The following is a 27,578-nucleotide window of genomic DNA, read 5'->3' on the forward strand; positions in this document are numbered from 1 at the left end:
ATCTTTTTATATCTCAGAAGTTTAAGAATGGGTTAGCATTCACTGAAGCCAAGTTCTAGTTTTTCCATTTGAGAAAGTGGCAGGAAGATCTTTCCCAAAGCCATAAAGGCAATAATTTACATGCTTCTCATAATAGCTCAAAAAGAAATAAATACACATAGGATACCTGAAGAAAAATTAATAGCTTTATTTTTCCTCAATATACATTTAGAAAATAGGTCTAAGAAAAGGTTTCATGAAATAGACCAGACGACTATGTACAAAGTGAAGAGTTCCAAATCGGCAAGTCAAAGCACCCAAATGAAGCACTCTTCCCTGAGGGCCACGGCAGCCTAGGACCGTCCCATCAGAGGGGACGCAAGCTCTTGGATGGCTTTTGAGTTCAGCTGAGGAATCGTGCTGATCTTCAGGAGTTTGCTGCTTGCATACTTATTCTTGATGGCCTGCAGAAGTCATCTGTGATTAAGCACGCATCAGGACCCCCTACCTTATACCATGTTCCTAGTCTAATTCACAAGTATTTAAGGGCCAGACCCACAATCTCCAACTAGTGCGATGAATCACTGAAGCCAGCTAGAGCTCTGAGGTCATAATGTGTTGCACCCGACAATTTCCTTCCATGCCTAGCAAAGGATAAAGCCCAGCTGGTAGCACAGGTGATGGAGGAATAAATGGTGTCAAGGTCCAAGGAGCAGGCTCTCTCTCCTATGTTGCCAGAGGGTTGGGAGGTAGGAGCTGTGTTTATCATACCTAAGCACCATCACGACAGAACAGGTCTGCCAGGACCGGCAGCAACAACTGGCAATAAAAGCAAGTGGCAACCAGTGCTTAGCGGGTCCCAGACAACAATACCCTAAGGACTGAAAACATGTCACACTTCCATGGTGTGCTAAATCATACAGAAACTACATGCAAGGAACCGGGGGTGAGGACGCTTGGCACAAATGCCTTGCTCTTTGTCACCACACCTGTGGTGATACTCGGCATCACACAAGCACAGGAGAGCACCCAATCTCCTCTGACTCCTCCTCTCAGGTGGGCCCCACAGAGACAGATACCAGACCCCGAGGAGGCTTTCTGAATGGGCTTCTTGCCCCTCCCTCTTCACCATGATTTGGTCACTGTCCCAAAAGATCCTGGACAAAGGCCCTGAGTGATCCCACCCCAAAACCCGAGTCTTCACAGAGCCCTTTGATGTGGGCCCTTGCTGTTCCAGATGACATGGGGAGCGCCTTCCCTGATGCTGAGTGCCCCGCCCAGGATGCTGGGACAAGGTGGGGAGACACACTGAATGGCCATCTGGCTGACTACCTGGGGCCTGGACCTGGTTAGCCTAGCTACTTAGTTTTGAAGAAAGTCTGCTTTTCGGATACGTCAGTACGCTCCATCCATCCCCTGCTGGACTAGAAAAGAGTTCGTGCTAAAATAGACTCTCACATATGCCAATATTACGTTTACATGAAAACGCAAACGCACATACGTACACATACTCTCATTCACAAAACCCATAATCTAATGCTTTCCACGGTTGGGGGAGGAGTACTTACGATGAATTTCGTTAAGTTTTCGTTAACTTTCACGACATTTTTGGCCATGTGCTGCATGACTTCCAATACTTCATTCTCTGTGTATCCAGTGTAATACTGCTGTTTTAAGTTCTGGAACACAATGAAGAGAGAAGGCGCAAGATAAAGCCTCCGCTTCTTTAGAAGAGCACATCTTATACATGCTAACATCACTTATCACTTGCGTAAAAGCTATACAATGATATTCTTACTTTTGTAAAATTCAGTAACAGCCCTAAACACTACCATTGTACCAGCAAAGCAGCCAGTAAATGCAGATGACTCTGGCTCTGAGCAAGACTAAATTAAGACACTGTGCAACTTCAGCTAAATCAAGTGACAAAGTTCCCATAATTATTATTTTTTTTTAAAAAGGTTGCAGGGGTATGTAGGGTACTCCAAGTAACAAAGCTTTCATGCTTCTATCACCACACCGGGGTGGGAGTGGGGGGATGGAAAGTGGGGCAGAGTAAAAATAAAACCCAGCAAAGGAAAGCCCCTTTCAGAGTAATGGCAGAGACCTGGGACAAGCACATCTCACACATACCACCACCGCCCCCCCTGCCCCAATCAAAGCCCTACTGGACAGTGGCTGGTGGGGAGCTGGACAGAGCTGATACCCATATTGTTAGGGAAAGAGGTTCATTATTAAGAATAAATTAGGCCATGGGCAGCAATCTATTCTACAAAATCCAGGAGAACTAAAGACTGCCCGGGATTCTCTCGTTGGGCACTGTGTAGTTAAGCACTGGAGAACAGAGAGCAGAGAAGCCTCTAGGGGTAGAGGCTTTGTGACCTAGCCTCCTGGAGAACAAAGGTCAAGCAAAAGGACAGTTGTTGATTGGCAGTAAGATCTATCATGTGTGAAGACAGGTAAGCTAACTTTATTTCAGTTCTGTGATAAAATTCTAAAAGCCAAAGTACATCTGTCTCATATGTACAATCTAATTGGGAAGATAAATCATAATTTAATCTTTTTCTTTCTTACTTTTTTTTTTTTTTAAGAGAGAGAGAGGGAGTGCACGTGAGCAGGGGAGAGGGGCAGAGAGAGAGAATCTTAAGCAGGCTCCACTCTCGGCGGTAGAACCTGACACAGGGCTCAATCCCACAATCCTGGAATCATGACCTGAGCTGAAATCAAGAGTCAGATGCTCAACTAACTGGGCCATCCAGGCGCCCCAGTCACAATTTAATCTTATTCCTAAAGTATTTTTTTTATTAATTTAAAGTAGGCTCCTGCCCAATGTGGGGCTTGAATCCACAACTCTGAGATCAAGAGTCTCATGCTGTACCCACTGAGGCTGCCATGTGCCCCAATCCTAAAATGATTTAAAGAAAAAAAGAACAAAGCAAGATTAATTCTGAAATAACACACAACCACCGGCATTTTCAAGTCAATTCCCAGAAAACGAGGAGACCTAGAGCTAGTAGGTTCAGAGCCCAAAGAAGACATGTCCCAGAGGAAAGTAACTTAGCTAAAATGAGCCACTGGTACCAGGACCCTGTATCATCCATGTACCAGCAGCCTTGTTCCCTCAAGTTTTTTATTTCAAAAAATTTCAAATTATTTCAGAAAAAATGAGATAACGTAATGAACATCTGTACATCTTTTGTGCAGATTCAGATTCCTATTAACATTTTTCCACTTTCTCGTTTTCTCTCTCATGGTGTCTGCAGCTAACTCAGTTGCAAATGGTTTAGCAGGAATTGTGTATGTATGTATTCACACACAATTTTTGAACTATTTGACAATGAGTTGCAGACACCATTACACATCACTTCTAAATGCTTCAGAAACATCCCCTAAATAGTATTTTCCTGTCTAGACACAAAGCTTTACACATAAAAAAATCAACATTTCCACAGTATCATCTAGAATACAGTCTATATTCAAATTTCTCCAACTGTTCCAAAAACATCTTTCATGGATTTGTCTTTTTAGATCCAGGTCCAATTAAGGTACATGCAGTATATCTGATCTTTGGGGGGTTTTTTACTTAAAACAACTCCTATTTTCTTGGCTTTAAATGACAACTTGAAGAGTCCAGGCCAGTTACTTTTAGAACATCCCACATTTAAATCTGAGTGTTTCCTGATGACTGGATTCGTGTCAAACATCTGGGGCATGAATTTCATGGAGATGATAATGCATTACTTCTTATTGCACCAGAACATAGGTCAAGTCAGGTGCTCCTACCACTGGTGATGCCAAGCTTGATCACCAGGTTAAGGTGGTAATTTGCAGACTCCCTATCATAAAGGTACAGCTTTCTTCAGCATTATTACATACCTCTGAGGTGATATTTTGAGACCATGTGAATCTTGTCCTCCAGAATTACCTCACCTAATGATATGAGCATCAGTCGATCCTCACTTGAATCAGTTTTTACATTAGGGGTTAAAATTTAATTTATTTTTTTTAATATGTATTTTGAGAGAGCGTGTGTGTGCACGAGCAGGCAAGGGGGGAGAGAGAGATTCCTAAGCAGGCTCCGTGCTGTCAGTGCAGAGCCCGATACAGGGGCTCATCTCAAGCACTGTGGGATCACAACCTGAGCCAAAACCAAGGGTCAGAGGCTTCATCAACTGAGCCACCCAGGCGCCCCTAAAATTTGATTTCTAACTCTACCATTCTTTCTGCTTTAATTAGCTGGTATCCTGATTAAAAAATAATAATAATAAAGAGCCCCTCTTCCATTCTTTCTTTTGTATCATTATAAATGCATGGATTTTTAAAAATGTGTTACAATCAGGGTGCCTGGTGGCTCAATTGGTTAAGTGTCTGACTTCAGCTCAGGTCATATCACAGTTTATGAGTTTGAGCCCTGTTATTAGGCTCTCTGTTGTCAGCACAGAGCCTGCCTCATCCTCCATCTCTCTCTCTCAACAAATAAACATTTTTTAAAAATGCATTACAATCTATTACTGTCACTATTCTTTTTTTTTTTTTTTTTTTTTACATTTATTCATTTCTGAGAGACAGAGAGAGACAGAGCACAAGTGGGGGAGGGGCAGAGAGAGAGGGAGACACAGAATCCAAAGCAGGCTCCAGGCTCTGAGCTGTCAGCACAGAGCCCGACGCAGGCCTCGAACTCACAAACTGCAAGATCATGACCTGAACCGAAGTCAGATGCTTAACTGACTGAGCCACCCAGGCGCCCCTGTCACTATTCTTTACAATGCTCAGATTGAGTCAGCAAGAGCCCTTTCAAGCCAGTTCCTATGTCCTTTTCACATGACCCCCACTGATCCTTGAGAATTTGCTTGGTGTCTATTACAAACTGATCTAGGCTCACCTTATACTTCTTCTCCCCCAACCCTGAGAGCAGCTATCTCTCAAAGGTAGCCTAGTTCCTAGTGGGTAATGGTACTTAGTATCCATTATGTGGGCACTAGGTATGATCATTGCTACTGGGTTATCACTGTTTCCGGGCCCTCTCATGATTAATTTACCGATATTTCCAAAATAGATTTAACGCCATAGGGGTTTTCCTTTGTTTTTAATTGTTAATATTATCCCTCTTCTTATTGTGAAAATTTTAGTCCTTAATAACATTGAATGTTTGTTTTACCCTAATATTCCTAAATAGTTTCACAATTATAATAACAGATTACTACTAACAATACATCTCCCAAGTAAACTTTAAGTATGTTACCTCTTTTAGTCCTTTGTTTTATCTAACCAGATAAAGTAATTCTTCCCTCAGTGTTCTATTACCAGTTTGATATATGGTGACATTGTTGTTTCTGTTTAATTTCAGTTAGGGTTTGCATAAACACTCATATTGTTCAGAAATCAAAAAAGTTACATTATATTGTATACAGCTGATAAAAAATTACAACCACAAGTCTTGCTCCCATCCCCAGCCTTCTACCCTGTTCCCACCCAACCCCACAGGTATCATTTCCATTAGTTTCTGGTCTATTCTTCCTGTTTTTTTGTTTTGTTTTTTTTTTATTAGGAAATACCTAAGCACACATACGTACTGTCTCTCTCTCTCTTATTCCCCTTCTTTCTTACATAAAATGTGTGGAGGGACAGCCCTGCCATGGTGTTCTGGCAAGCTTGCAGGCAGCCACATAGGGCCAGGCAAAGGCTTGAAGCCCAGCTGATGTGTCTTGGCAGAATGCTTGGTGATCCTCCTGGAATGTGAGGGGAGGGAGGCTGGGAAGAGCAGCTCCCACCCTCCTCCATATCTCCCCTGAGAGGCTATCTTGAGACAGTTTCTTAACACCTGGGCTCTGAGGAGGCTTTTGTTCTGCTGCTCTTGGGGCACAACTACAGATGATAAAACTGCTTAGTACCAGTCTAGAGTTGGCTCCTTCGCAAAAGGGTATCCCACGACTCCCACTGCAGTCACCTGGCCCCTTTCGTTTTGGTTCTTGTCCGTTTTGGTGCGTGAGATAAGGACCACAGTTGCTGGCAGCTTTGGCTACTTGTATAAACCTAAAAGTGGCTCCTTTTTACCTTTACTGGCTCAATCAGTTGGGCCTTGGCCCTGCTTTTGTCTTAGATGCTTGACGCCTTGCTGGTTTCATTTAACCAAAGATCCCAGAAACCTTAGCATACCAGTTGTAGGCAGCCGTGCGCAGCCTTCACAACTGTATAGTTAGCACCTGGGTGCCATGGTGTGCTTACCTAGTCTACATCTGAAGCATTCCAAGCAGCTTTCTTTTAGGCTTCTGGATTTTAACAATTGCTTTAACAACACTGTGGTGAAAATGGTAAGACCTTTCATATCCAGAGGGTCTAAAATTTCTTCTTAACGCAACACTCACCCATTTTCCTTGGCCTATAACTTTCTGGGACAGGCAGGATGCAGCCGCTGCCACCTTCGAAGGGTGATAATGCACCATGTCATAGTCAATGAGAGTCAGCTCCATCAGGTATTTGGCTAAAGTATGCTGTTCCACATCGACCTAGGATTGAATAGCCCACAGCAGTAAGAAGCACAGCTATTATCACTGTCTTGCAAAATCACAGGTGAAGGCCTAGGAGCTGAAATCCACTCAATTCACCCGTCCTTCCCAGCAAGTGCCCTATTCCACAGAATATTAAAAACACAGAGCATGAGGTCTTTTAAGAATTGAGGAGATAAAACATTAGGACTTAATGAGAACATATTTTCCATAAATTTTTAAGTTTTCCTTTAATTGGATCAATGTTTCTAGCATAAGACAACAGGGGGAAAATAAAGTCTCATATGGAATCGGAGGCACTTACCTCCCCAGCTTTTGAGGCCCGCCTTAAGAAGTGCAGTGGCAAAGGTCGACCCAACTCAAATTTCAGTTCTTTCAAAATCAATGTTTCCATTTCTCGGATTTGGGAGCTTGTATAAGCATTGTCTGTGATGTAAACAAAGTCTTCGATATTTGGAGAAAACATCTCTTCATATTTGGAAGCCAAGAGCAGAGCCGTAATTCCAACCAGTTGAAGCTTCTTACGGGAAACCGGTTGAACCTAATTGAAGAAGAAGGTGTCAAAAGTTATGTCCAACCAGAGGACTGGGGCACTGGGGGGAAGAAAGTGAGAGCGAATCACGTCCTGCAGAAGTACACATCGTCTCTCCTCATCCCCCTCTTACGAGCACAGGTAAACTGTGTATTAATTGCAGGTACCGTCAGGGGCTCCTGGCTGGCTCACTAGGTGGAGCATGTGACTCTTGATTTCAGGGTTGTGGGTTCAAGCCCCACATTGGGTGTAGAGATTACTGAGTATTCACTCTGTGCCAAGCACAGTGCAAAGATTTCAGTAATCATCTCACTGAATCCTCGCAAAAATCCTAGGAAGTATATGTATTTTTCTCCACATACAAAGAGATGGGCTGAGAAGAGATTCAGACACTAGCCCAAGATCACTCAGCTTCTCAGTAGGGAAGAAATAAGCCTGAGAACCAAGCTCCTGGTCTGTGCTCCAGTCTCATCATCCTGGCTTGAACATCTGGGGGAAGTCCCAACATGGCACTCCACACAGTCTGAATCAAGATAAGGTCAAGCCAGGGGTGCCTGGGTGGCGCAGTCGGTTAAGCGTCCGACTTCAGCCAGGTCACGATTTCGCGGTCCGTGAGTTCGAGCCCCGCGTCAGGCTCTGGGCTGATGGCTCGGAGCCTGGAGCCTGTTTCTGATTCTGTGTCTCCCTCTCTCTCTGCCCCTCCCCCATTCATGCTCTGTCTCTCTCTGTCCCAAAAATAAATAAAAAATGTTGAAAAAAAAAAAAAATTAAAAAAAAAAAAAAAAGATAAGGTCAAGCCAAAAAGCAGGGTTAAATAATGGATGCCTAGGGATGTGGAAGGGGCTATCTCAAACATTTCCTTAATCATTCATTACCAAAAGTACGCTCATTATTCAACCTGAGGTATCTTCAAAGATGCTTCAGAGTCAGGGGAAATCTCAGTCCGGGGTATGAGTGTTTCCCTTCATTTTCTTTTTCTTTTAAAGTTTTTTTTTTTTTTTTTTTTACATTTATTTATTTTTGAGACAGAGAGAGACAGAACATGAGCAGAGAAGGGGGAGAGAGAGAGAGAGAGAGAGAGAGAGAGAGAGAGAGAGAGAGAGAGAGAGAGAAGACACAGAATCCAAAGCAGGCTCCAGGTTCTGAGCTATCAGCACAGAGCCTGACATGCGGCTCGAACTGAGGGAGCCACGAGATCATGACCTGAGCCAAAGTCGGACCCTCAACCGACTGAGCCACCCAGGCACCCCTTCTTTTTCTTTTAAACTGGGACTTCGCTTTTCTTGCTTCAACTCTCATTTTTTAAAATCTACCTAAAATCTGACTGCTTTCCTACCCCATGAGGAATGTATAATGCAAACCACTGAATCTATGGTTTCGTAGGATTTTGTGGTATCTCAGGGTCATCATTATAATAAATACAATTATTACTGTATTGTTGGGCAGAATTTGCACTTGAGTTATATCATAAATGTCAACTTTAAATACATAAATCCTTATCTGCAGTAGGGCTACTGCCTGATGGATAACACTAGTGCTTTCTATCTGGCATTTCCTCTAACTGGTTAGGGTTTTAGGACACCAGGTGATAACTATTTTGATGACCACTCCTGCCTCTCAGCTTAATTTCTTACATTCCTCTACTTTAGACCTCCATAACTCAGTATACTCCCCACACATACTCCCAATCCCCCTTTAAAAAATTCTGCCTCCTCTCCTTTCTATAGCGATTCATGCAACAGCTGGCTGGATACTGCAACATTCTCTAGCTAAATTCCTCATTTTTCAGATGAGGAAACTTAACAACAGAGAGCACCAAATTACAAAATCAATTAAGCAGACCCGGAAAACCAATATCCAAAGGCACCACAGGCTTGGGCTGACCTTCAGACCTCGTGTTGGTATGTTTCCTCTGATGAATGACTGGCAATGCAGCGTCTCCCTCCCTGGGGCCCCCAGCATTTCTCTGCAGGCTGACCTGACACAAACGCCCAGCACTGGTCAGCATCACCAGAGGTCTGACACACTTGGCTACTTTCCCTTCTGGCACATGAAGTTCCTCGGTTTCTCACAAAGTGACTTTGGGTCTTTTCTTCAAGGTACCACCCTTTGGTATTGCACAATGCAATTCCAGTGCGCACTGCTACAGTCCCTGAAGCCACACTCACCTGTAAAAATCGATCCATGATGGCGACGCACATGTACAGGGTCTCCTGCAGCAGCCTAAACTTGGAGTGGACTTGCACCAGCCAGTCCACCAGGATGGCGCGCATGCGTCCGTTTATCTCCCTTCCATCTAAGAAGCGTGGATTTATGGATTGCAGAACCTGTTGACGGAATGAAAAGTTTAAAAAGCTGACCTCATTTCCTTCCCAGCTGTGTGGTGAATTCCACATTGCTTGCACAACCAACACCCAGAGGCCCACTCACCTCAAGCTGCCTTAGATACTGGTAGATATCCTTAACATAGTCGCTGCAGAGCTGAGGGTTCTCCCAGTCCTCATTATCAATATCCTCGATTTTGCAGAGCAAGGCATCAGAGAAAGCTTGGCAGAGGTTCTCTTCCTTCATGGAGATATCCTCCTCTGGGGGAGCAGGACCCTACATGGACAAATTAATGTGCAGTAGCCTTAATCATTAATCATAGCCAAATACATGCAGAGGCAACTGGTTTTAAAAGTAGCATATGCATTTTTAAAATATGTGAAAGCCAAAACAAACAAATTTCAGAGTAAGAGGTGACTAACTCAAGATGTAGTAGATGAAGTTTTTAGGGATATACTCCTCTGTTTAAAGTTCTGTAATTTCACTCCGAGGGAAAACCTTAAGTCCTCACCATGGCCTGTGGGCCTAGCATGATCTGGCTTTCTCCTCTTCCTCTGCTGACCGCCTCCTATTTCCCTGCCCTTGGTTTGCTTCACTGCAGCCTCCCTCACTGCAAGTGGGCTCCCTCTTCACAGAAGCTCTTGTCCCTGCACCCCTGTGGGTAAACTTTTAGTTTAAAAGTTACCTTCTCAATTAGGTATATCCTGACCCCCCATTTTAAATCACTGTCTGCCACCTATCACCACCCCCACCACATTTCATTCCTCTTACTGTGTTTTTCCCCATAGAACCTATAACCTTCTAACAGATTATGGAGTTTACTAATATACGATGTATATTATTTTCTGTCTATGTCTGCTAGAGTGTAAACTCTATAAGCTTACATTTATTTAAACTGATTTTGGTCCCTAAGGTATCTCAAATACCTATATCATCCCTGACACATAGTAGGTGCTCACTAAATATTTATTCAATGAAAGAAACTTAGACACCTGGGTTAAGAGACTCTTAGAGCTGATAGTTCACCTCAGCTGTAGCCTCTTCTGCGAGTATAAAGATTTCCTCTCGTAAAATAATTTATTCTAAATTGAGAAACTGGCAACTAAAAAGCAGAAAAGCACATTCCAGCCTATGAATAAAATAGGAGGAGGAAGCAAAGACTGAGTAAGCACACACCCAGTATTTTCTTATGCTGACTGGGTGGCTATTAAAGTCACACAAATTAAAAATTTATAAAGTAAGTTAAAAACAAGCATTTGGTAATGAAGTATAAATAAACCATTACTTTTCAAAAGAATAAGAGATACTTCTCAAAGTAAAACCTAACAGGACTGCTAGACTATAGAGACTGGGTATTAAAGAAATAAAATATAGAAAAAGAAGGATGTATAATAAACAAACCATTTTAATTTATATTAAAGCTCAGTGATTATAGTTTCCAGTCTTAGAGAAGGATAAAACAGTAACAGCAGCAGCAGGAAAATATTTATAGCAGTTCAGATCACATCCTTTCCTCAAACACCAAAGTTCTTAAACTGAGGAAGGGTCAGCTGAGCAAGTTATGCAGGTATGCATGCCACTTATTCAAGAATTTAAGAACCTCAAGGGACTAGAATGAATAAGAGCTACTTGGGGTACCAGGGAAAAACCTAGATAAGGTTACCAGAGAAGATGAGACCTCAAGGCAAATGAATAGGCAAAAGGTAGACAAGCACAAAGTCCCAGAGGAAGCCAAGAAATAAAGATAAGTCTTGGGAAGTACACGCTGATTTGGAATGGTGGGATGTAGTGCATGATGTGAGAGAAGATGGGCTGGAAAGGTGAGCAAGAACCTTGCTAGGGAGTTTAGATTTTACCCGAAGGGAAGTGAACCCACTGAAGGAATGGAGCAAGAGTGGCTAGAATCAGAGGCACCTGGCTGGCTCAGTTGGTGGAGCAACAGACTCTTGAAATTGGGGTTGGGGGTTTGAGCCCCCTGTTGGATGTAGAGATTACTTAAAAATAAAATCTTTAAAAAAAAAAAAAAAAAAAAAAAAAAGGTGTTGGGGTGTTTGGGTGGCTTAGTCAGTTAAGCATCCAACTCTTGATTTTGGTCCAGGTCGTGATCACACAGTTGTGAGATCGAGCCCCACGTCAGGCCCTGTGTTGGGTATGGAGCCTGCTTAGGATTCTCTCTCTCCTTCTCCCTCTGCCCCTGCCCTGCTCACACATTCAGGCACGTTCTATCAAAAAAAAAAAAAAAAAGAGTAGCTAAAAAAGATGGGCTTTTTTTTTTTTTTTTTTTAACGTTTATTTATTTTTGAGACAGAGAGACAGAGCATGAACGGGGGAGAGTCAGAAAGAGGGAGACACAGAATCTGAAACAGGCTCCGGATTCTGAGCTGTCAGCACAGAGCCCGACACAGGGCTCAAACTCACTGATCACGAGATCATGACCTGAGCCGAAGTCGGCCGCCCAACCGACTGAGTCACCCAGGCGCCCCCAGATGGGCATTTTAATAAGCACACACAGCTTGGTTAAGTTCAAGGATATGTTTATGTTTCAAGGACAAGGTTCATCACTCTCTCTCAGGGAAGTGCAGTCAGTACTAGAAGGCTGGTTTAAGGAGGCAGAGATTAAAGTCATGCACTGTTGGGGCGCCTGGGTGGCTTGGTCGGTTAAGCGTCTGACTTCGGCTCAGGTCATGATCTCACGGTCTGTGAGTTCAAGCCCCGCGTGGGGCTCTGTGCTGACCGCTCAGAGCCTGGAGCCTGTTTCAGATTCTGTGTCTCCCTCTCTCTCTGCCCCTCCCCTGTTCATGCTCTGTCTCTCTCTGTCTCAAAAATAAATAAACGTTTAAAAAAAAATTTTTTTTTTTAAAATAAAGTCATGCACTGTGTGTGCTGCCTTAGCAGCCTGAAATGTTTCCCTGTGTCTATTCAGAAGTACACCTGAGTTTAGCCATATCCCAAAGCCACCAGGATAAGACATGGCTAATTGCTCTGGCCCTTAATTTAGAATTTCTTGAAAGCATTCCTTTTGGACTCCAACAAAATTTAATTATAAAATCCTGTGCAGACAGTAGCCTAAGCCCTAGGTGCCAACTATGTAATCCTACGTCCTAAAAAACTAAAAAGTTGGGGCGCCTGGGTGACTCAGTCAGTTGAGCATCCGACTTCAGCTCAGGTCATGATCTTGCAGTTCATAGCTTTAAGCCCTGTGTCAGGCTCTGTAATGACAGCTGAGAGCCTGGATCCTGCTTCAGATTCTGTGTCTCCCTCTCTCTCTGACTCTCCCCCACTCATTCTCTCTCTCTCAAAAAGAAAAAAAAAAAACATTAAAAAAAAGAACTAAAAAGCTAAGAAACTAGTTAACTAACCATCAGAAACTTTTGTATGACAAAAGTAGTCTGAGAATAAAAATCTTCAAATTAGATTAATGAATGAGTTCTGTCAGTTGTCAGAGACAACTGAAAAGTCATATCAAAAATAATAAAGATGTGAGATTTTGCTGAACTTGATAAGCTCCTGTAGTAGATAGTCTGAGTAAAGGCCACTGAAATTCTACTACTGAGGTGGGTTTGTTGACAGAAGGTATTACTATTAACATGCAAATGTGTAGGTGTTTGCATGAGTTTTGATAAAACAGACTTCCCTTATTTACTAAATTTATGATAAACAATGTCAATTAAGTACAAGAAAGGACTCCCAGAAAAACTGATGCTTCCGATTAGACAGCTCATGATTTGTAGCAGTAAGTGTGTACTTCTACACACAAAGGCACACACAATTGCAGAAGGGCAAAATCAAGTACTGGGAATAGCTTTAGGGAATACACTGAACTGGAATTTGGAGGGTAGGGATAGTAAGAATGAACTTTTTTTCAATGCTTATTTTACATTATTTATTTTTTGATAGAGTGTGAGCACACACATGAGTGGGGGAAGGGCAGAGAGAGAGAGTCCCAAACAGGATCTGCACTGCCGATACAGAGCCCGACCTGGAGCTCCAACTCATGAGCCATGAAATCATGACCTGAGCTGAAATCAAGAGTTGGACGCTTAACTGGCACCCCCAAAATGAGCTTTTATTCTATATACCTGATGTATTTCTGTAGTCTTTTGCTGTTATGACTATGTTTCTTGTGTTATTAAAAATAAAAAGCACTTTTTTTTTTTTTTTTAAGATTTTATTTATTGGGGCACCTGGATGGCTCAGTCGGTTGAGCGACCAACTCTTGACTTAGGCTCAGGTCATGATCCCAGGGTCGTGGGATCGAGCCCCGCATTGACCTCTGTGCTGAGCTTGGAGCCTACTTGAGATTCTCTCTCTCTCTCTCTCTCTCTCTCTCTCAAATAAAAACTAAAAAAATAAATAAAAATAAAAATCTTGTTTTTAAGTAAACTCTACACCCAACATGGGGCTTGAATCTCCAACCCTGAGATCAAGACTCACACACTCCACTGACTAAGCCAGTCAGGCACCTAAAAAGGAACTCTTCTTTTTAAAAAATGTGAATAGTTGTGCTTATTTCCCTTTTATATCTTGTTTTTGTATTAAGGATAGTTAAGCCATAAAACATTCTCATAGCTGAATACTGACTATTGTAGAGGCCACTTTTATGCAACAGGCTTGAGCAATGAAACTTGATCAAGGCAAAAGGGCCCACAGTGACCACCAAGCTGAGTGCAAACAAGCAATGGAAACGGGCTCATTAAGCAACTCACCATAGGCTCTAACTGACCAATTACAACCAGGCACAGTTCCTAAGATTACCAAAAAAGGGAAAATTCCAAAAGTCCCATACTCCCTCACTCCGCCCTTTAACTGTGGCCCCTCACCACCACCTCCCCACAGTCTCTCCTTTGCTGTCCTGCCCAACCGCTCCCTTGCAGTGTATTTTTTTAAATTTTTTTTAAGTTTATTTATTTAGTTTGAGAGAGAGAGGGAGAGTGCAAGTGGGGGAGGGGCAGAGAGAGAGGGAGAGAGTGAATCCCAAGCAGGCTCCACACTGTCAGCACAGAGCCCAGTGTGGGGATTGAACTCACAAACTCTGAGATCAAGAGCCAAGATCAAGAGCCAAAATCAAGAGCTGGGCGCTTAACTGACTCAGCCACCTAGGCGCTCCTCCCTTGTGGTGTATTTAATAAACTTTCCTCTCTTTTGTTCTGCCTTGGGTGAATTCTTTCACCACCCATGCCACCAGCCCCCACCCAAATGTCCCATGTTTGATGGCACCCCCATCCAATCAGAGCGACCCACAACTACTACTGAATTTAGTGTTTACATCAAATCGTAAGTCTAAAACCTCATCTGAATTTCTAACTCTGACTCCCCAGCAGCTCTCCTCAGTGTGCATCTATCTCTGCTACACCCTGTTTTAATGTGTGCTCTGACATTCCTCCAATTGACTGGGGTTCCTTTTGGACAGAGCTGGTGGCTCATTCAACTGGTTTCCCCGGTACTCAGCAAACAATGTGGCTAGGACAAAGCCTTCTTCCTTTCACACAACTCAGTGTTTGCCAAAGCCTCTTTGGTCAGCAAAAAAATAAATAAAATAAAACAGCAATAACAAGAACACTGTTTTCTCCCAAAATTGCAGTATAATAAGCTTCTGCAAACACCTGTGAACAGCGGAAACCCTTTCAAGTTCTCAGCCAGAGCCCTTTGTGATTCAGTTGCTTCATCTTCTACGAGGAAAGAAACCTGCCCTCCAGTTTTGCAGAGGACAGTATGGATTTGGCTGGGAACATCTGCTTTCATGAGCACACGGCTTATAAATTTTCCAGGGCTCACTGCTGCTAGAACCCTGTGCTCAACTGGCATTTCCACACCTCCAGGGACTGGCTATAAAGGAGCAGCAATGACTGCAGATACAGCAGATGACAAAGTAAAAGCCAAAAGGCTGATCAGAGCCAGGCAGGCAGAGAGGCTCATCTGCCAGCATGAGGGGACTCCCCCTAAACTGTGGACTTAATCATCTCTTCTACATTACATTTCTCAGAGAAATGTCTATTTGAATTGGAAGTATTGTTCATTAATCCCTGACATCTAATAAAACGAGAAGCACATTTTAGCCACAGAAGTGATATTTGTATCAACTGAGTTACAGGTCCATAATTCTTTATCTGAAACACAGTGGCCTCAATTTTGTCAGGAAGCTAGAACAAAAGGAGTCACCAAGGAAATGCAGGGTAACTCAGAAAGAGTGGAGTTGCAGAGGTCATAGGAAGAAATTTCTCCTCTGTTTTGTTCATAACATTTTTGGTTTTTTTCTTTTAATTTCCCTTCTTCTCCAACTGGAAGATTAATATGTACCTATGGTGAAAAGACTGAAAATTTTAAGCCAAACGTCATACGCAAAAATAACTGATGTGGCAAACAAAGGCAAAAGAAGAAAATTAAATTTCCTTTCAACTTACAGCACATTGACAAGTCCTTGAGATAGGCAGAGTGACCTTCGTCTGCAAACTCAGCAGCCTTGATGTTGACACTTTGCTAAGGGCAAAAGGCAATCTTAGCCCAACCTCCTAGGAACCCATAAGTCTACTTTAACATGTAGAAATTCCTTTATCTCTACCCCCGCCCAACAAGATATATGTTGGCAATCATACACACTCCAAGTTTATGGCCCCCTGACATACATCTGAAGGGTCTCATAACTGAGCTTTTTACTAAATAGTAACGAATGACCTTTCCCTAACAGCAACTAGTCCCTCAAGGTCCTTAAAGCCATAGAGACTTACCCTATCCCTAACCCCCTCCCAACTTGCAAGCATATAATCTTTCCCCGGTCACATCCCCAGTGCAGTTCTTCCTGCCCACAGGTCCTGTGGTGGTTTAATAAAACCACCTTTTTGCACCAAAAATGTCTCAAAAATTCTTTCTTGGGCTCCTAACCCCATTTTTCACATCATTTGGCGTCCAACATGGGACTGAGCCTTCTCATCTGGACTCTGAGCCTCAAAACCAACTTGGTATTTTCTCTTTTCCTTTACTTTCATTTCAGGGGCTTTTCAAAGAGCATAGTCTTATTGGAACACTTTCAAGTCAATTACTCAGGCTGCAATCCTCTAGCCCGTGGCTACTCCACAGGGAGGAGAAAGCCTGCCTTTGGCTGGAAGTTAGTACCATGGCTGGAATGGTAATAAGACCCAGAAACTTGATGCCCTCTCTTTATTTCTGTCCTTATGCAAAGCTGCCTGTCTTGGGCACGGGACAGCCACCCAAGCGACTAGCATGGCTGCCATCTTAAGACTCCTGTGTGAGGTTCCCTCCTCACTGGTCTCATGTGATCTTCTCCATATCTCCGTATCTCTGGTCTGGCCGCAAAATGTCCACTCAGAGCCAGCCGAAACCAGTACCCGATTGAATTAAAGACCAACTGAGGACTGTCTCCTGGAGAAGTTGGGTGTAAAGACTCCATGTGTTGGAATGTCGCTTAGACCATGATGGATTTCTTTCTTTACTGTTCTCCCAACTAACTACTTGAACTACAAAACTGGGTAATTTCCCCTTGTAAAACTTTAGTGTTTTTCATGGGTTAAAAGTGGCAGGTTCCTCAAGGCAAGTCAAACTAAAGCAGGGCCTTCACAGCATTCTTGTCAAGGCAAGGTCAACTAAAGCATGGCCTTCACGGCATGTTCTTCAAGGCACAGCCTTTTATGGCATGGCTTTCAAGGCATGGCACAGTATTGTGGTCCATATGCCAGGCACCCATTTGTAGCCTAAGAGGCAATGGGGAAGCAGAGGACACTAGCATCACTTCCACAGGGCCTTTCACAGGGCTTTTTAGGGCAGCACTGCCTTCAAGGCAAAGGAGTATGGTAATCAATAGCAATTTTCATTCCAGGGATGCCGCAGGTCACTTTGGACACGCAGAACCTTTGACATATCTTGCGTGGGATGCCACCTGGGAGTCAGGGGGAAATTTTGGTAGTGGACCCTCTTTGCTTTTCTAGGAGCATGGGAGCTTCTTCAGTCCCCAAGGATTCTCTTGGAATGCCTTTTAACCCACTGGAAACAATTCAGATTGCAAAATTTAGGAAAGGACTGATATTCTGTAACACTCCATGGCCTTAGTAGGATCTATTGGTTATATCTCTTATGCAAGAAGCAGGACAAATGGACTGAAGCCCCTTGTGTCCAGGCTTTTATGGCCCTAAATCAGGATCTGGACCTTAGGGCCTCTTGCAGAATGTGTCTAACCACCAACCAGGTTAATAAATCTCCTCTGGAAATATTGGATGATGATCGTCTGAATAGGCCCATTCCTCCTCATAAACCTACACTGCTAGAGGAAACTCTAGCAATGATTCCTCATAATTAGGATACTGTTAAGGCTGGGCCTCAAACAAAGAAGGCTTCTTGATGGTTTTATTCCTTAGTCATATTTGTCCCAGGGACTACCTCTTTTGATGTCCACCTGCAAATAGAGGCTTTAACCTCAATTTTGAGGTCAAAGAAGCCTCAAAACTTACTATGTGACAGTCCCTGACAGTAATGACTCTACATCAGGTCCAGAATGTCTTAGAGACCCAAAGGCTATCAATGGATGAAGGGAGGTCAACTTACTAAACACAGACTATGTTTAGAGATACACCTGAAATAAAACTTATCACATTTTAAACCCAGATACTCTTTGCCTGAGCCGGATCATCATACTTCTGTGTTAGAACATGACTGCTCAGAGATTATTGATCTTGTTTATTCTAGCCAATCAGAGTTAAGAGATTTCCCTATTGAAAATGCAGTAGTTTCTAATGGCAGTAGTTTCACAGAAAAAAAAGACAAGAAAAGCTGGGTATGCTAAAGTCAGTCTAACTGTGGACTTTGGACTGTGGAGTCCAAAGCCCTCCAGGCAAATACACCTGCCCAAAAAGCCGAGTTAATAGCACTCATTCATGCTTTACAATTGGCAAAGGGCCTCAAAATTATTATCTTTACTGACTCTAAATAGGCCTTCCTAGTCCTACATGACCACAGAGCGATTTGGAAGAAAAGGGGATTATAATCAAGCCATCACTCTCTAATCAAACATGGCCCCCAAATTATTACTCTTCTTGAGACTGTACACCTACCTAAGGAGGTAGCTGTAATTCACCTCAAAGGACATCAAAAGGATATGACCTTAGAATCTATAGGTCATAGATTCTATGCCAACAACTTGGCAAAAGTTTTATAGCAGTCTCAACTCCAATAAAGTCCATAACTCCAGGGACACCTGGATGGCTCAGCTGGTTAACTTCAGGTCAGGTCACGACCTGACAGTTCATGAGTTCAAGCCCCATGTCAGGTTCTCTGCTATCAGCACTGAGCTGTCAGATCTTCTGTCCTCCTCTCTGCCCCTCCCCTGCTCACATATGTGCTCTCTTTCTCTCTAAAAAAAAAAACAAAAAAACACCTTAATTCCAGTCTATTCAGACCAAGAAACCACATAGCCCAAGAACTGAGGATATTTAAAAGAAAAAAAAAAAATTGCACAGGACTAGCTTGTTAATAATAAGGGGAAAATCTTTATCCACCCACCCCCTGCCAAATAACCAACAGAAGGTAATATAGAGTTTATTCCAGGCTACTGATTTGAGTAAAAAGGCCACTGAGGTGACAAAAACCTTGCTAGAAGAAACTGCCCTAGTTTTGGATTCCCCTGGTCCCTACAAAGTAACAATGGACCATCTTTTTATCGCATTAATAACTGAGCAAATAGTTTGGGCCTTAAAAAATTACTATTTACATTCAGCCTGACAACCACAGTCCTGTGGAAAGATGGTCCTCCAAAATCGAATGGCCCGTGAAATCCTGCCTCCTGTTCAACGAGGCCCAGAATTAGATGACTGGCTCCTAAGGGACCCAGTGGCTATGCAGCTCTAACTAGTTGCCATAGCTTCCCCCACCCAGGCTGGATAGGCCACTGTACTCTGGGTTTTTCCCGAATGCACGAATGCATTATTAAAACCTTCACCAAACCAGCCAACCTTCCAAATTTAAAACAACAGTGGACACAGGGGCACCTAGGTGGCTAAGTCAAGTAAGTGTCCAACTCCTGATTTGGGCTCAGGTCATGATCTCGCAATCTTGATCCAGTGTGGATCAAGCCCCACACTGGGCTCCACGAGGGCAGTGCAGAGTGTGCTTGGGATCCGCTCTCTCCCGCTCTCTGCCCCTCCCCCACTCGTACTCTCTCTCAAAATAAATACATAAACTTTAAAAACAACAACAACAACAACAACAGCAGACACACTGTGTGTTTCATTGGTATGACCACCTAGCATCCATCTTTGTTACCTCTTTAGGACTGGAGGATATTGTTTGACAGATGAAGTTCTTAATAAACATAGTCAAAGCCCTAAATGACACTCAAAATAGCATTTCCCTATTAAATACTGACGTAACACAGATGTGTAAAGCAGTTTTACCAAACAAGATGACATTAGATGTTTTAACTGCTGCACAAGGTGGAACTTGTGCTATTCTAAAAACAGAATACTACGTATACATTCTAAATTACCACAAAAATATTTCTGGGTTTCTAACTGACATGATCACTCAAACTGGTGCCTTAAAGGATCCCTCTCTTCCCTTTAATGATTGGTTAAACTCCTGGACTGGAGGAGGATTTTTGTCAACTATCAAAGGACTCTTATTTGGGCTTCATTTTCTTTTTGTTAATTTTAATCATGTTTTGCTGTTTTCTCTCATGTCTCTTCACCTGGTGCTGAGACTCCTTCATTACCATAACTTGAAGCTGACAGATGATCCTTTCCACTCAGAAGATCCATACATGTGGTCTCCCTTGGATTCAAAGGCCTCTGCCATATATGTGTGTGTGTGTGTGTGTGTGTGTATGTATGTATATATATATATATATATATATATATATATATATATATCCCCAATTGACCACTGTTGACCCATAGGTAAGGACATCTCTATGCTACATATTCAGGAGGAAGAAGTTACAGAAGATAAGACCTTCCACCCTCAGCAACCTTGAAGATTTAAGGGTCAAAATTGTTCAGGGGAATGATGTGGGATATAAAGACAAAAGAAGAAAATTAAATTTCCTTACAACTTACAGCACATTGACAAGTCCTTGAGACAGGCAAAGTGACCTTCCTCTGGGAGCTCAGCTGCCTTAGTGTTGACACTTTGCTAAGGGCAAATGGCATTTAAGCTGATCCAGTAATGGAACTACTGGATATTTACCCAAAGAAGATGAAAAGATATGTGTACCCCTATGTTTAAAGCTTGTTTATTTATTTGTTTATTTTTGAGAGGGGGGAGGGTCAGAGAGAGAGAGAGAGACAGAGAGAAAAACATCAAACAGGCTCTGCACATCAGTATGGAGCCCGCCTTGGGACTTGAATCCACAAACGACAAGATCATGACTGGAGCTGAAATCAAGAGTCAGTTGCTTAACCGAGACACCCAGGTGTCCCAGCACCCCTACATTCACTGCAACATTATTTACAATAGCCACATGTCCATCCATAGATGAATGAATAAAGATGTGGTGTGTACACACACACACACACACACACACACACACACACCTCTGACACACAGAGGAATATTACTCAGCCATAAAAAAAAGAATAAAACGTTGCTATTTGGAAGAACATGGATGGAACTAGAGGGTCTAATGCTAAATGAAGTAAGTCAGAGAAAGACAAATACCATGTGATTTCACTAATATGCAGATTTTAAGAAACGAAAGAGAAGCACCTGGGTGGCTCAGTCGGTCAAGCGGCCGACTTCAGTCATGATCTCAGAGGTTCGTGGGTTTGAGCCCCACCTAGGATTCTGTGCTGACAGCTCAGAGCCTGGAGTCTGCTTCGGATTCTGTGTCTCCCTCTCTATTTGCCCCTCCACCACTCACCGTCTCTCTCGAAAATAAACATTTAAAAAAAATTAAAAAAAAAAAAAAAGAAAAGAAAAACAAAACAAACGAACAAAGAAAAAAGATATGGAGCATGTGACTCTTGATCTTGGACTTGTGAGTCAAGTCCCAGTTGGGTGTAGAGATTACTAAATAAGTAAGTAAATAAATAAATAAGGGAAAAACAAAAAAGAGACAAACAAAAAACAGACTTTTAAGTACAGAGAACAAACTGGTAGTTGCTAGAGGGGAAGTGGGTGGGAGATGGGTGAAACAGGTGAAGGGAATTAAGGGTACACATATCATGAGGAGCACTGACTAATGTATGGAATTGTTGAATCACTATATCGTACATCTGATACTAATGTAACACTCTGTTAATTTACTTGAATATAAATAAATAAATAACTTTAACTGATCTCCTAATATTTCCCTATTATATAAGAGATATTCATTTCAGAACTAATGAAAAGTCCTCGGTGTCCCTCTAATCATTTTCTTAGGATAAATTTTAAAAACAGGTATGGAGAATAACCATTTGAAATAACACTGCCAAATTGCCTTCCTGACAGGTGGGAGGAACCACATTCAAACAGCCACCCAAATAAAATTCTGCATAATGGTCTGGAGATAAGGCTGAAAAGCTGCTTTGGGTTTAGCATTTAGGATGTCACTAGAAACCTTCAAGGAAAGGCCTATGAAAGGAAGGTCAGTCTTGAGTATTTGTGCCGAGCTTTACCTCTTGATCTGATGCTCTCTCCTGGCTTTCTAATAACAACATGCTTGCAACCATCACCTGCAAGGAGAAGGCTCACAAGTCGGCCCCTCTCCTTCAGATGTTGCTGGTGTATTTGTGACTGCATTTCCCGGTGGATGTTTCTGTCACCTCAACAAATCTAAAGCCAAATGAGCCGCCTTCCCCAGAACTTCCCCTCCCTTTCCTGACTTTCCCATTTTTTAAATTATTCCTTATTCTTATTCCTTCACTCCAAGCAACACAGCTAAAGAATTCCTTCTAAATACAGCACTATGTCCCTGAAAGGAGCGGGTACACCCCAACATATTCAATGTTGTTTCTTAGCACCTACAGACACTGGCATATATGGGTGAGTGCTTAGGGGTTATCTGAGCTAGTTCAAGACCCTCATCAGCTCTAGCATGGACAATTGCAATACCTCCTAATTTATGTCCCTTCCATGGCCAGTCTACACTGCTTTCATCATTTCCCACCTCCTCACAGCTTCCCTCACTGCCTAATGGGATAAAATCCAAGTTCCAAGGCTTTCAAATCCAAATGCAACCTTTTCCCCAACTTTATTTTCTGCTTACTCACACAAATCTTCTGACCCAGCTTAGATGTGCTGACTCTTTACCCACAGGACAAAATTATAGGCCTATTTCTGCTTTGGTGCCTTGATTCTTGTTGTGCTTTGTTCCCTATAAGGTGCTCTTTACTATTAGCATCTCCCTATCCTTAAAAATCCCACCTATGAAGTTTCCTCCAACCACTCCATCCCTTAGTGTTCTCTCCCTCCTGTACAAGCACCTTCTGAAAGATGGTACTTCCATCTACCCCAGACATTTGATGCTCAATCATCCATTGCCCAGGGGCATCTGGCATCATTCCCTGGGATTACTAATTTAATTTTAGGTACATATGCTCCTTCTGGATAAGAGAGATATCAAGGCAAGATATCTCTTTATCAGCCTTAACACTACTGGATGTGTTTATTAAGTGGTCAATACATATATTTCTCAAATATATCCAATGTGTTATTTTGAAAATTTTCAAACAATGTTATAAATGTTATTACTGTATATTATATATAGAGTAAAACCTTGGACTGCGAGTAACTTGTTCTGCAAATGTTCTGCAAGATGAGCAAACATTTCTAATAAATTTTAACTTGATAAATGAGCGATGTCTTGCAATACGAGTACTACGTGGTGCTGAACATCACATGATCACAACTGAGCCAATGGTTCTCGTCTCTCTCACTCCCCACAGGAATGTGGATGATGGTCTCCCATGCTCAGATGCTCGGTTTCAGGCTGTGGTGCTTAGCAGAAATCAGTGATTTTTCAGAACGTTGGAAGGTGCCCACAACTGGTATTGGTGTATTTTTTGTCACTTCAAAGCACTTATGGACAGTTCTTTGCTTTTCCACACAAAAGTAAGCTTAGGAATGCTTTGTTTCATTCTAGGTCAAGCTGTCTGCAGACAGAGACCCCTTCCTCTGCTGCCTTATTGCTAGTTACATTAAATACAGTATATGACAAGAGTTTCATACTGCACTGCAGTCAACATCCATGCGAGAGTATAAAATGACCCCCTTGCAGGAAAATGTTCAAAAGAAACGCAGTAAGAGGATCATTACGGTATGAACGAGTATGCAAGCGGCCAAAATTGAATGATTTTATAAGAAGTCCACATCTGCATCTCCTCTGCAGAGGAGGAAGAGAAAAAGGCAGAGGAATCCCTCACTTCAGATGAGATTAGGGAGATATATAAAATGTGGGGAAACGGTGCAAAATTTTGTAATGAATAACATTAAGGTACCATCACTAAAAGGATGGATATGTTCATTTTGTACTCTGCTGTTTCAAAGGAGAGCTCTAGTTATGAATGTTCTTCAAAAGTGGCGGTGATGACAACGGTGCCTTTGCAGTCTAGCCGAAAACAAGCTATTTCATTAAGTACATGTGTAAATACAAACCGTCCCACCTTTGGAGCCAACATTTCCATCTGTACTGGTTTCACGGAAGCAGTAGGTTTCAGTTGTTTGTTGACATTTGTTTTGGCGGGTTGAACAGGTATTTTGGTGTTCTGAGTTTTCTACAAGGAAAAAGAAATGTAACAGGGCAAGAAAGTCAGTGGTGTTCCTCAGAGCTATACACAATCAGCCTAGTGTACACATGGACAGTCCTCATGGCTATTACCTTAGCTATGTGTGGAGGTCTGGTCGTAACTCTATTTCCAATTTCTTCTAAAACTGCCCGCCTCATTGTCACATGACTCTTAGCTTTAGAATTAACTCCCGTGTCTACATTCTCCAAATCAGTGGACACCTAAAAAAAGAGGGGCGAGAAAAAAAGAGTTAATGAGAAGTGAAGACAACTTACAATACTTTGCTCGTGTCAGGTACCAAATGTAGAACTGATTTGGGAAAGGTGAATACGTGGATATCTACTTGTAAGAGGGAGAAACTACATTTTAGAAAGTCTAAAAATGCTGAGTGATTGATCATATCACTCTTAATTAGGCAAATCACTTACCCAGCTTATCTGTAAAATTCATTAAGAGTTTAAAGAGGGTGCCTGGGTGGCTCAGTAGGTTAAGTGTCCCACTTTGGCTCAGGGCATGATCTCACAGTTCATGGGTTCGAGCCCCGTGTCAGGCTCTGTGCTGACAGCTCAGAGTCTGGAGCCTGCTTTGGATTCTGTGTCTCCCTCTCTCTGCCCCTCCCCAACTCATGCTCTGTCTCTCTCTCTCTCTCTCTCTCTCTCTCTCTCTCTCTCAAAAATAAATAAACATTAAAAAAAAAGTTTACAGATAAGGGATTATTTCTCACATAGCACCCACTTATTAGAGATCTCCGTATACTACCCATCTACTTAAAAACTTTAGAGAGATTAATAACAAGCACAATTAAAACACTATTTAAAAGCTTTAATAGGTCCAAGTGTTTAAAACCTAAACTAGCTTTGATTTTTATGCCATTCTACAAATAAGAAGTGCTCCTATTGACATGATCTTTAGAGATACTGCCTTTTAAAATGAGGCTGCTGTAGCAGGGACACTCATATTAAGAATATTTAGGGAGCATCTTGGGGGACCTGGGTGGCTCAGTCCGTTGAGCATCCGACTGTGGCTCAGGTCATGATCTCGCGGTTTGTGGGTTCAAGCCCCGCGTGTGGCTCTGTGCTGACAGCTCAGAGCCTACAGCCTGCTTCGGATTCTGTGTCTCCTTCTCTCTGCCCATCCCTCACTTGTACTCTGTCTCTGTCTCTCAAAAATAAATAAATGTAAATAAATAAATAAATAAATAAATAAATAAATAAATAAATAAATAAGAATATTTAGAGGGCATCTGGATGGCACAGTCCCTTAAGTGTCCAACTTTGGCTCAGGTCATGAGCTCACAATTCATGAGTTTGAGCCCCACATTGGGCTCCGTGTGTCCCCCTCTCTCTGCCCCTACCCTGCTCTCGCGTGCTCACTCTCTCTCTCTCTCTGTGCTGACAGCTCAGAACCTTGAGCCTGCTTTGGATTCTGTGTCTCCCTCTCCCTCTCTGCACCTGCCCCGCTCACACTCTGTCTCTCTCTCTCTCTCAAAAATAAACATTAGAAATAAATAAACACTTAAAAAAGAATATTTAGAAATGAAATAGTTTTCACAGGTAAAATAGTTTTACTCTAAAATTCAGACAAAGTTGAAATGGTATGAAATAAAAAACCATTAGATGACCTTAACCTGCTTTAGACAGAGTATGTTTAGAAACAAAACTTGCCAGAAAAAACAATTCATACAGAAAAGTTTATTATAGAAGTGAACGTTTCATGAGGAAAAAAAAACAGCATGTCCTATCCCTAAAAACTGTGAGTCCTAAATTTTTCAATCCTAAAAAAATCTCCCAACAGGCGATTTGAATGGGCCTTCCACAATGGACAGAATGGACCTACCAGAACAGAGGGGCAGAAGAAAACTCAAGCCTTCCCTGAATAGAAAGAATTTGACTATGGGGGCGCCTGGGTGGCCCAGTAGGTTAAGCATGGGACTCTTGATTTTGGCTTAGGTCATGATCCGAAGATTTGGTGGGATGGAGCCACAGAGGTCTCTGTACTGACAGCGGGGAGCCTCCTTGGGATTCTTTTTCTCTCTTTGTCTCTCTCTGCCCCTGCCCTACTTGTGCTCACATGTTCTCATGCTGTCTCTCTCTCTCTCAAAATAAATAAATAAACATTTAAAAACAAAAATTTGACTATAGAAGAACTTCATGGGACAGATTAGACAAAAATTACTTGTCAGTTTAACTTACATCCACAAAAGGATAAGAATTAAGTACCGATTGCATTCATTCAATTTTTAGGATTCTCAAAAGCACACTCTTCAATTTTTTCTAGCAGTAACTGCCAATTTTAAAAAGTATTTGAAATTTTAATGCTTATGTGTAATCTAAGTTTAAATCCATATGGAGGAGAAAACTGGCAGCTTTTAACCAGCCTTATAGCCAGGAAGAGAGAACTCAGGTGTGTCAGGGCCCTCTATTTTTCAGCAAAGGAAAAACAGATCAGGTACAAGTCAAGCCCACAGGAAAACAAAACAAAACAAAACAAAAACAACAATATATATATATATATATATATATATATATATATCCAAATATTTATATATATATATATCTCCAAATATTTATATATATATATAATAAAGTATATATAATACTATATAATATACATATATATATCTCCAAAACACTATTAACACTTGGATTTTTGCAAAGATGAAATAAATGAATCTGGACCCTTCTTTCTGTCTGCCATATTGTTCTACATTAAATGTAAAATCTCTTTTACACTTGATTGAAGAAATTGAATTTTTGAAAGGGACAAATCTGTACGTTAGTGAACTTAGCCTGGGAGACTTCCTATGGAGAAATAAATGGGAAACTTAGAGCGAAATGTGAAAAATCCTTAACTGTTACTTGATCAAACATTCAGAACACTTTACTACCTACAGCGTTTCTTCCAGTGCTCTCCATCCCCACCACGGAGTTTGAGAACAGGGAAGGCAATTACAACAACCTTTATTTAGCTAGCACTCTAACAACAAAGAGCACTACGGGATTGCTCGCTGAGAAGTCCAGTGCTGGAAAGGCTCACTTGACAGGTGCCACCTACGAGGCGCTTTCCTACACTTTCCCTACCCTAGGGCTGGGACTGGCCAGGGCGAAAGCGGGGAACCCTGAGCGGATCCCAGGAGGGGAGAGGCCCGAAAAGAGGACAGGCCGCAGGCCTGGGCCGCGGGGAAAAAAGGTAGCCCGGCAGAACGGGAAAGCGGCGCGGCGGTTGAGAGGAAGAAGCCCTGCGTAGAAGAGAGGGGGTAGCTAGAGGCGGGTGAGGGGGCTGCTCCGCCAAAGCCGCTGGTCAGTGGGGGGGAGGTGGGGGGAGAAGGAGTCGGCTGGGGCCACTCACCGTCGGGCGTCGGAGCAGCGCCATGGGGGAAGGGACAGGCAAGAGTGCCAGCCCGACCCAGGAAGGGACGAGGACCGGAGATGGTGGACAGAAGCTTCCGCGGCGCCGTTAGCTCTACACTCCAGCCCGCACTGCTTAGGATCTTCGCAATGTCTCCTTGTTATACGGGATTCAAATACC

General features: G+C 42.5%; 1 protein-coding gene across 1 annotated transcript; it reads right to left on the bottom strand.

Moving 5' to 3' along the window:
- Window positions 1-163: 163 nt before the first annotated feature.
- On the bottom strand, window positions 164-27,578 carry CCNB2 (cyclin B2). The gene is made up of 9 exons (XM_042941876.1): window positions 27,399-27,578; window positions 24,143-24,271; window positions 23,928-24,038; window positions 9,448-9,618; window positions 9,186-9,344; window positions 6,790-7,026; window positions 6,345-6,485; window positions 1,548-1,658; window positions 164-443 (listed from the first exon to the last, which is right to left on the bottom strand). The coding sequence occupies exons 1-9, from the start codon at window positions 27,420-27,422 to the stop codon at window positions 333-335; spliced, it is 1,194 nt and encodes a 397-aa protein (XP_042797810.1). The 5' UTR covers window positions 27,423-27,578; the 3' UTR covers window positions 164-332.

This window comes from Panthera leo, chromosome B3, assembly GCF_018350215.1.
Source record: "Panthera leo isolate Ple1 chromosome B3, P.leo_Ple1_pat1.1, whole genome shotgun sequence".
NCBI lineage: Eukaryota > Metazoa > Chordata > Mammalia > Carnivora > Felidae > Panthera > Panthera leo.